The sequence below is a fragment of the Strongylocentrotus purpuratus genome, unplaced genomic scaffold (genome assembly GCF_000002235.5).
Source record: "Strongylocentrotus purpuratus isolate Spur 01 unplaced genomic scaffold, Spur_5.0 spur5_contig_861, whole genome shotgun sequence".
Classification (NCBI taxonomy): domain Eukaryota; kingdom Metazoa; phylum Echinodermata; class Echinoidea; order Camarodonta; family Strongylocentrotidae; genus Strongylocentrotus; species Strongylocentrotus purpuratus.
Window position 1 is genome coordinate 3,269,190 of NW_022145570.1, and position 10,174 is coordinate 3,279,363.

Here is a 10,174-nt window from a genome sequence, read left to right on the forward strand (position 1 = left end):
ATATACAAAGGTTCATGAATTCTTTTTGCATTGTCTAGTTTTGTCACTAAATCTTTTTTTCAGTTTCTGCTCTGTTAAACTTTGACCAGTTCATGGACAAAGCAACTCTATATTATCCTGAATATCGACTTTTCTGTTCTTATGTATTTGTACCCTTTGTTTTATTGAAAATTGATCTACAAAAAATGATCTACAGGAGACATAAAAATTCCAAAAGCCCCCTCTTTCAAAATTAGGTGAAAGCTACATGAATACTGGTAATTAAAAAACTTACCCAAATTCTGTGGAGGCCTACACCCCCACCTCTTAGACCTATAAAGGTACAGGTTGTTTTCCTAAATACCTGTCATCAGTGATTGAGTGTAGACATCCCTGTTGAATTTCATGCATTTATGTTTTTCCTCTATTTAATAATATGGATATTTATATAGCACCGGTATCCGCCAGGCTCTGACGCTCATTTACTCCTCTCTTTCTGTTTCCCTCCATCTCTCTCTCACTCTCTATCTCTCTCTGTCTCTTTTTTCTCTCTCTCTTCTCTCTCTCTCTCTCTCTCTCTCTCTAAAGTCTTGACCAGTCAGTCATGTCTCATTGTCTAAGCCCAACTTTCCCCTTTCCATTAACCTCCAATAAATACCTTTTTTTACAACTGTTTTACAACTCATCCAAAATGAAAGTGCCTTGTTCTCATGAAAAAGGGCAAAGGAATGATAATCAGATTTTCATTTCTTTGATATTAATCAGTACCATGGTCTTTCATATTACAAGTGAAGCCAGAAATATATATATATATATATATATACATGATGATGATGCGGATGTTTCTATGTTTTGGGATTACCTTTTTATTAAAATTGTTCAGAGTTTGTTCTGGATCGCTCATAATCTTACTCAAGGTCGCACTAGTTCCATTGGATCCATTAAACATAGTTAAGCCCACTCTCTGTATTGTTTCCATTATAAATCTAAGAAATCTTTTATCTTTCTATGGTCAAATTCCTGCAAAGTTTTGCTTCTATGATTCATGTTTGAAATGAGTTCCTTAGAAGTTAGCACTATTTGTTTTCAAAATTAATGTGTTTACTTCATAGTGAATTATTTAATTTTCACATGTATTTGGATTGCTGCAGCTCTGCCCAAGCTTAGCCCAACTGATCTTCCATACAGCAGTCACCGAATGTACAATCAAGCTTGCCTACAGTAAAGTCGGGTACAGCAGCAATAGCCAGTTGGTTTTTATGTTGTTTTTAAGTACCAAATAAAAATTTAAAAAATAAATTAATAAATTAAAAAAATGAAATAAAAAAAAGTCCGGTACAGCAGCAGGGCCATCCTAATCAATGGCAAAGTACAGCAGAGCTAAATAGCGCCCTCCATAGTTCTCAGTCGGAGACAGTAAAACAAGCCACTAATTTGGTTGAAACTTATCAATACATTGTGCTTTTTTGACATTTTAAAGTAGATTCCTGCCTTATTCCACAATAAGAAAAGGCTTTTAAATATCAGAGGCAGTTAGTCTATAAACTGTTCATTATCTTGCTTGCCAAATCGGGCAAGGAGGTTGGGGTATTTGTAATACATTTTTTACAACACCTTGCATTTTTATCATGTTGTTTATTTGGTAATGATACTGTGCACACTTGTAGTTCATGAGTTATTTACAGTACTATGTGCACACGATCTAAATTTTAAAAAACGAAAGAGAAACAGATATGAAGAAAGGACAGGGGAAAGATAACATCAAAAAAGATAGTACGACTTTCTTACCCTCCCTGCAACATGTAGGTATGTCTTGCCATGTAATATTTCTGTTCCCCCTCCTCCCTCGACCCCCATGTAATATTTCAGTTCTTCCTCCTCCCTCGACCCCCCCCCCCCCCCACCGACACCAGCAGGGCCCCGTTGCATAAAACTTTTAACGTAGCGTTAAGCCCCTAATTTAGCGGTAAGTCCAGAAACAGCGTTAAATTTAAAGTTAGCGTTAACTTTCCATTGCATAAAGAGTTAACGTAGTTTTTTAGCGGTAAGCACTTCAGAAACAGCGGTAACTTTACTACAGCTATGAAGGTAGCGTTAACTACCATCAATCAATTACGGTAAGCTTTCATTCCAAGATGGCAGCCATACTACATGCTATACAGCACGCCGCTGCTCTAAGAAGAGAGAGGGTATTTCGGGACCGGAGGCATCCCTTAGACCTATACGACGACGAACAAATGTTCAAGTTGTATAGGTTTAGCAGGCAGGGATGCCTCCACCTCATTAACAGACTATCCAGAAGGATCCAACATAGAACCCAGAGAAACCACGCATTACCACCAAGCTTGCAAGTTTTCGTCGCTCTTCGTTTTTTCGCCACCGGCTCTGTGATGGACTGTACTAGCTGCATCCATGGCATCCACATCTCCACTACATCAAGAACGGTACGGAGAGTCGCTCTAGCCCTCGGCGAGCTCCGGGACGAGGTATTTATTCATTTTGTTAATGTTTTTATGGCATGAATATGATCCAATCTTAGACTTTAAATCCTGAATTAATTATGTGAATGTGATCATTTCACTTTTCATGGTTGAATTGGCAAGAAAGTCACACATTTTTACCAATATTCATTCCTTAAAATATATACCCAGTACAGTGTTCATGAGGCAAAACCCCATTTCGGTAGATATATGCCTTAATTCGAGATCTTTTATCCATAAATGAACTTTTTAAATAAGTTCTTTCAAGTCTCGATTTACAAAAAAAAATAGCCCTGTCGTTGCTATGGCGTCCGTCTACCGTCTGCAGCTAGCCCAGCACCCGCAGAGCGATAGCCGACTGGCGTATCGGCTGTGATGGCACCGCAATTTCCCCCATTAACTCTTGGAAGGATCATAATTTTCTCAACCTTATACCAAAAAATATTTAGATGACTAATCTAGATCAATTAAATGGCTTACGGATATATATCAGGGTTACATCACTGTCAGCATACTTTTCATCAAATCATGATTATTTTTCAACAACTCATGATTTTTTTTCATCACTTCAAGCTTCTCTTGCTCAACTTGCAGGAGACGCTCTTGGTACTCTTCGTACGACACCCCGTTAGACTTTTTCACTGTTTTTTTTCCACCAAATTTTGTCTTCATCTTCCCCCTTCTGGGCTCCCTCTCCTCAACCATCTCTACCTCATCCCCCTCCACCTCCTCCTCCACCGCTCCTGCCTCCTCCCCCATGCTCTGCAGAAGCTCCACGGCCCCTGCATTTTGAGACAACTGTGAAGAAGAAATGAAAACAAAGCCAAAACTAAATTGTAAATACTATTCCTTTTTTTTTGGTCAAAAATTTGAAATGGAAATTGCATGGTTAGGTGTTTTGCTTATTTTCAAGAAATTCAGAGCAGTTGCTCTTTTTATATTAATTAACAAAAAATATGTATGACAATTATACATGGAGTAAAATTGTGAAATAAACAATATAACAAATACAGGAAATATTTGATCAAATTACCTTTTCGAAGAAAAAATAAAATTACATTGATAAATTGTAAATTCCGATACACCCTCTACATTTATGTGAGGGTTTTTATGACTCTCCTGTAATAATCAATGTTTACCGGCAGTGTTGAAGCTCCAGTCTCGCTGGACTGAGGCAAGATCCCCTCCTTGACTTGTCTTGTCATGGCACTCAGCACCATCTCATGCCTTGGATTGAAGTCGAACGCTCCTCCCCCTGGAGATTGAGAAGACAAAACAAGAAAAGAAGAAATAGATAACACATTATAGAACTTCTCAAAGATATATAAAATGTTTTTTTTTTTTTTTAAGAATTAAAGGCCCACTGCACTACTTGTAGCTACTTGCGCCCTCTATATAACAAACAATGCCTAATCGGTGATCATTGGTCCCCCATGATCCTCTTTTTCTTATGTTAACTGAGAGCTGAATTGATGAGATAACCACCTGTCCAGTGACCTTGCAGGGCGATATAATCCCTCCTGTAAACTATGGCAGATAAGCTTTAAATAAGAAAAATATTGAGAATCATTCAATGACTGTCAATACATTCTTACATATGTATTTAATTTAAACCAAAACAATTACACTGACCTTTAATTAGACTACAGTAGGCATCACAGTGATGATGGCAATTTTAGTGTGATATGTATTTGACATGAAAGATTTGCAGAGTTGCATTGTTGTCAAGATAGACACCTTACCCTGAGCAATGAAAAGATTGCTTAATAAAAAGCACATATTTACTTGGCCTTTAAAAAAATTCTGTTTGAGCTGTGTAATAAATTTCTATGCAAAACTCAAAGACAGATAACAACAAAATAATTGTAAAGTGGCACAGATTTTATTTCACATCGTAATTTTTTTTTTAAAGCAAAAAGACTCACTCGTCTTATTGCGGCTGTCTCTATATTTTTTGGCCTTTGACCTGAGGTCGTTCCACAACAACCTCAAGTCCTTGCCCGACCGGTTGGGGCAACCTATGGCCGCCATGGTGATGGCTGCCTCCTCCCACGCCCTTTTCTTCCTCTCCTGCACCTAAATAAAAATAAAGATTGGAGGTAATATTATAGTTTCAGGAACAAGAATGCAATAGCACTCATGCAGATGCACATTTTATGTCATTAAAGTTCTAATCCTTGCAAAAATACGTTTAGACCCTACTAAATGTGAAAAAGAATCATCCCGTAATACTACAAACATTACAAATATTAAATACAATTAAAAGCATCAGTTATATTTGTTTCAGTTTCAAAATGCCCCTTCTATATTTTGCAGTGATTGGTCTCTTCACGCCCCAAATCTGAAGGGGAGGGTCTCACCTCAAAATAAAGTCATTGATTTAGGAGGGAACGTAAGTACCATTATTAGCACGTAAAATTTTATCATATAAATTCATAAGTCTTACCCGTTCGCTGCAGTTTCCTGCCTTGCCGAATAGGATGGCACATTTTCCCTGGACAAACCTGCATAGATGCTCGATTTGGCAATCGCTGTAGTTTCCTCTCCTCTTTGTTTCTGCAAAGACCAAAGTTACATTAACCTTCAAGTGTTATTCATTCGTTCATTGTTAAGAAATCATTTTTTTTATAAATTTGTTGCTCAACATGGGGGGGGGGGGGTATAGAGCATCATATTTTTTTAAAAATTAACACCCCCCCCCCCTCCTCGTGAGCAAAATTTATTAAATATTAAAACAAAAAAAAATATTGTTGGGGGGGGGGGGGGTTCACGCAAACCCCTGAACCTCTATTTTGACAGAGGTGCAATTACATTATATACGCAACAATATAATCTAGAAGGGTAGACCAAGATCTATAGTGCCCAATGTCTGTCACAACTGACACAACACACACACTAGCAGGCCTAGCTCATTTGTAGCTGTTGTTAAAAGCTATGGAAAGCACTCGAGTCTTGAACTAAACTAAAGTAAGTAAAGCAGCATAATATTCAGCTTTTAGTTTTGGGTCTAACTCAACTTGCCCACATCACTAATTCAATTTAACAACACAGACAGAGTCAGCTTGAATTCGGTTATCATTCTTCTTAGTCTGTCATTCAATGTCAATGACTCATCAAGTTGAAAACCAACTTTAAACCACTTAAACCAGCACCTTAGGCTTAAGTTGGTGGCCGCACACGACGACACACCTCCAGTTTAAACACCTTTACGGCGTCTTTTGGAGGAATCCTACCAAGTACCAAGTACCTGCATGGATAGGACTAAGTCAGTGAGCTGAGACTGAGTGAGTGGTTCATTAATAAAATAATAAAATTGCAACTTGAAATCAACTGCTGAACTTAGGTCTAGAAACAGAAAAATAATCAAGGGAAATATATCGAACTGTGACTCTGCATCGTAAGGAGCATTATTAGTCGTTTGAAATACCATGGATGATGTATTTCGATGTTTAAATTAATTAATAGCAGACCAGCTTCGCGGACGTATACAACAAGCAATGTACGATACGCACACACACACAGATACCGTTGAATCGCCCCCAGAGCTCCGGGGGAGATTCGCGGGGCCATCCCGTTCGGCACAGCTGCATCAACACACCACACAATTCATCACCGACACCGTAACAAAAACCGTCATTAATATTATATTCGATGAAATTTGAAGAGATTCGCACTATTTACGAAGTCAACATGACTAACAACAATTCATTTTCATTTCTGAAGTACTGCAGTTTACAAAAGTGGATCGATAAATTATAAAGGCGTAAACTTACGTTAGTTGGGGACGCCATTGCACCACACTGAACTTCGGTTTCTCAGAACAGTAGCAGACGGTCGACAAAAAATAAACATCCCGCTCGCCGATCTGCGCATGCGCCTGCTTGTTTCGATCGATTCAATGACGTTGCTATTATAGTAGCTTACTACTCTTTTTATGCAATGGAAAATGCCAATTATAGTAGCTTACCATTAATTCGCCAGCCAATTATGGTAGCTACTATAGTTTCAATTATGGTAAGAAAAAGTTTTATGCAACGGGGCCCTGCTCCCCCTCATTACCTGGGTCCATGATATGTCACTTTATATTCCCAATTTTTACGTTTTCACATTTAAAAAATCAACATGGAATTACTGTATTCATCGTATTGTATTGTATATGTATTTTTTGTATTGCTTGTTTTAATACAAATAATGGTCCATATATTGGAATTTATAGAATATGATTTGTTTTGTATACAGAATGACGATTTATTGTACGTTTCTTCATAAAATTTGTGGTATTGTATTATAGGGGAAATTATGTAATGAAAGAAATATCTTGTGAATATTTTTGTAATGAATTTTGATTAAAATATTATACACATCTTACTCAATTTAAAATGTATTAATTGTTGTTATTAAAGTTAGATGTAGGGTAGCATTGAATGGGTCGAGCGCTCAAGCGTGTGCACAACCATGTTTTTGCTTGCTCTCTGAAACAACTCGTGTTTGCTTGTTATTCAAGGATGAGTCGGAGTGGGAGGCAAGGGGGCGACTGTATGCAGTTTGTTCTCGTTTCTCCTCCCATATCCCTCTCTGGCCCTCTCTGCCCCCCTCCCCCTCATTATCCCCTCGCCGACGAAGTCGGAGGGGATATAGTTCTCTTTCTATCTCTCTATCCCCTCTATCTCTCTCTTTCTCTTTATTTTTTCGTTCTTCGTATCTCTCCCTCTCTCTTTCTCTTTATTATTTGGCTCTTCCTATCTCTCTCTCTTTCTCCTGAAGTTGGATCGTGCTCCTGGTGTGTTTGGTGGTGTGTAGAGTTTGCCGAGTGTCAATAATGTGATAAATCATAATTATAGTCAACCAAACTGAAGAACTAATAGGAAATTCAGAAAATTAATGACGTTGATGTCAATATAACTCGGTAAGTTAATGTTGTAATCGTTAAAAGGCGAGTAAATAATTACACAATATTGAATGGCCGTGAGTGGGATACAAGGTTGCATATCGCACGAGCTGATGAGCATATTTCAAGAGTCGGCACGAGTGAAAAATTCTCAAAGCGAATGCAATATACCATTGTGTCCCTCAAAAGAAAAGCCATTCAACATTATTATAATTAATTTTATGATAACTATAATTATCTCAGTTGTCACAATTATATATTTTCTATTTTTGTATCGTCTTCCACATTATTTTGCACAAAAAAAGAAATGCCGAATTTTCGGGCTGGCTCGAAACATTTTATACAAATGATTATATATTTACTTATTCGATATAGTGTTGATATTGTACCAGGAATTGTCGAACAAAACACAATATGCATACTGCATACTCTTATTATTTGGGATAAAGTTCTTTATTGCTCATTTTTTGACACGAATCTTTAGAATCAAAATATAAATTGAATAAGATGAAATATACACACAGTTTCATGTACATGCATGCATTTGGGAATATACAACGTATAACACATGCATATACATAATTATACACATAATCTATATAATACAAACTTTTCAATGCATGAAAAGAATTCACGATCGAATATAAAGCACAAACCGCTGAAATGACCACAACCACATTGTATTTTACTTGTGGTATTATTTAATCATGATTTATTTCCTTACTAGAAGAGGTTGTTGAAGTAGTTATTTAGTTTTAAAAGGGATTGAAATTTAGTTTTGATTCTCAGAATTGAATTTGAACGTAATTGTTTTTCAAAGGGATGCTTAAAACGTTCAGGAATACCATCCATTTTGTCACAGTGACTTATGGCTTCTGGTCCTACCTGATGGACTTCCGAAAAGGTTTTTTTTTTTCCTTACCTGTAATCAAATTATATACGGCCACTGATATCAATATAGGGGTTGTGATACATTCACAATTATTATATCCTGGAGAAGAAAAAATCATAAAACTCTTGTTCTTATGACAAAGTCCCCTTAGTTTCAGAACGAATACGAATTAAGCCACTACTTGACTTTAATGCTTACGTCATGACTGATGTGAATTAATTTTATATATTGATTGCATAGGTATGGCTTACTTAATTATAGAAAGTGTGGACTAGCATCAATAAAGAATTATCTTTCAAGTAAATCCTGATTATTTTTGTTGAGGAGGGAGTTTCCCGTTATTCAATTTATTATTTGGTATAGTTTTCTTGTACATGAAAATGCTATTGATACATCAGTTGAAATAAAAACGTAACTTATTCAATTATTTCATTTTTACATGCACTTCAGAGATAAACAAAAACAGGTGGAATTGTGTTACATTGATGTTTTGTGTCGACCTTAATATCTAGATTTTCTCAGTTTCTTATTCGTTTCATTTCCGAACAAAAATATCAAATAACAATACTGGGGCTGGCTGAAAAATGGACGGAGCAGGAGAAACCGAAATAATTTTATTTGGCCTAATAGTTTGAGAAAATTATCGATTATAATTTCATTTCAGTATTTAATTAGTTCCATGTATGCTTTTACTTATTAGGAGATTCTGATTTTACTTTTTGACTAAACCTTGCTCAATATAATACTATCACAGATGGCTTCGTTTATGGGGGCTTTGTGAATGATTCATCCAATATATTTATCTCATAACTCATCCCATCCAACATGATATTGAGGCCATTTTTATAGGAAATGATATATCAAAGCTATCGCTAAAATAAACATAGCTTACGAGAGACCAATATGATTGCGGTTTTCGTATGGCGATTGAAAAGGGAATGACTACTCGTGATTTTTAGGAGAGAGCTATATCCATGGAAACGCCCTTGGGGATATTCATGCATTTACATTTATTGATTGAATTACAGTAGCTGTCATTTTGTGCTTCGAATGGAAGATAAAAACTCATGAACTATGCGCAGTATGATGTATAGATAGAAACAAACTGCGCATGTTTTCCCTCTTTCTATAGTCATCAAAACAAACAGAATGTAGACCGAGATCAGTATTTTTCTTTATATAGTAACAATCTGTTGTTGGCGTACTCCAATATGATAAAACATAATGGCACTGGCAGCATTTGGTATGTAAGATACAAATGTACAAGATGCTCTGAAATTCTGATCTAATATTAAGATCGGAAATTAGTTCAATATATACAATGTACATGATATACAAGTAAAGCAAAAATATTTTTAGGAATGACAGCATCATTTTAGAAAACGTACAATATGAGCTTCGTTGGAGGCGTGCATCCCATCACTGCACACGCAAACAAAAACAAATTATCACCTTCTTGTACAGTGTATTGAATTCATTAATAAACAATGATGAAAATAAATTCAAACAAGTCTTCCTAAATCATAAGCATGATATTACCATTGCAAAGAGTATCGAACAGTCAACCCATGTCAATTTCGATAGCCCTTTCCATCATCTATTGAAATGTTCAACATTAAAATGTCGTAAATCGTAATCTGGTCATGATATCCATGGGATATACAATACGGTATTGCTCTTGTCTGAGTGGATTTCTCGAAAGTCTTAGCGATCACGGTTATTGCCATTAACATGAATTACCAATTAAATATACCATTTTCTTTATTTATTTCGTTCAGAATACGGTAAATGGTAAAACTGTACATAATCATCTCCAAGTTTAATTGTTCTGCGGAAGAAGTATTTTTGTGTGTATTATTTTACTACCTTTGAAAGGAGTAAGGTCAGTTTGCGTCATATGCTAATGCTGAAGCGAATTAGTGCGGGGATTAGTGC

General features: G+C 36.3%; 1 protein-coding gene across 1 annotated transcript; it reads right to left on the reverse strand.

Moving 5' to 3' along the window:
- Positions 1–1,900: 1,900 nt before the first annotated feature.
- On the reverse strand, positions 1,901–6,528 carry LOC115929872. Its single transcript, XM_030999971.1, has 5 exons — positions 6,519–6,528; positions 4,906–5,015; positions 4,385–4,535; positions 3,599–3,714; positions 1,901–3,257 (listed from the first exon to the last, which is right to left on the reverse strand). Exons 1-5 carry the CDS (start codon positions 6,526–6,528, stop codon positions 2,955–2,957), a joined length of 690 nt encoding a protein of 229 aa, XP_030855831.1. The 3' UTR covers positions 1,901–2,954.
- Between the last annotated feature and the right edge of the window lie 3,646 nt (positions 6,529–10,174).

What these genes read in the sequence shown, in the direction of transcription:
- LOC115929872 (XM_030999971.1), bottom strand. An exon ending in CAGGAAACTGCAGCGAACGG is followed by an intron (nt 4,536 to 4,905) that starts GTAAGACTTATG and finishes ATTTTTATTTAG; the next exon opens with GTGCAGGAGAGGAAGAAAAG. An exon ending in CTGGAGCTTCAACACTGCCG is followed by an intron (nt 3,258 to 3,598) that starts GTAAACATTGAT and finishes TCTTCTTCACAG; the next exon opens with TTGTCTCAAAATGCAGGGGC.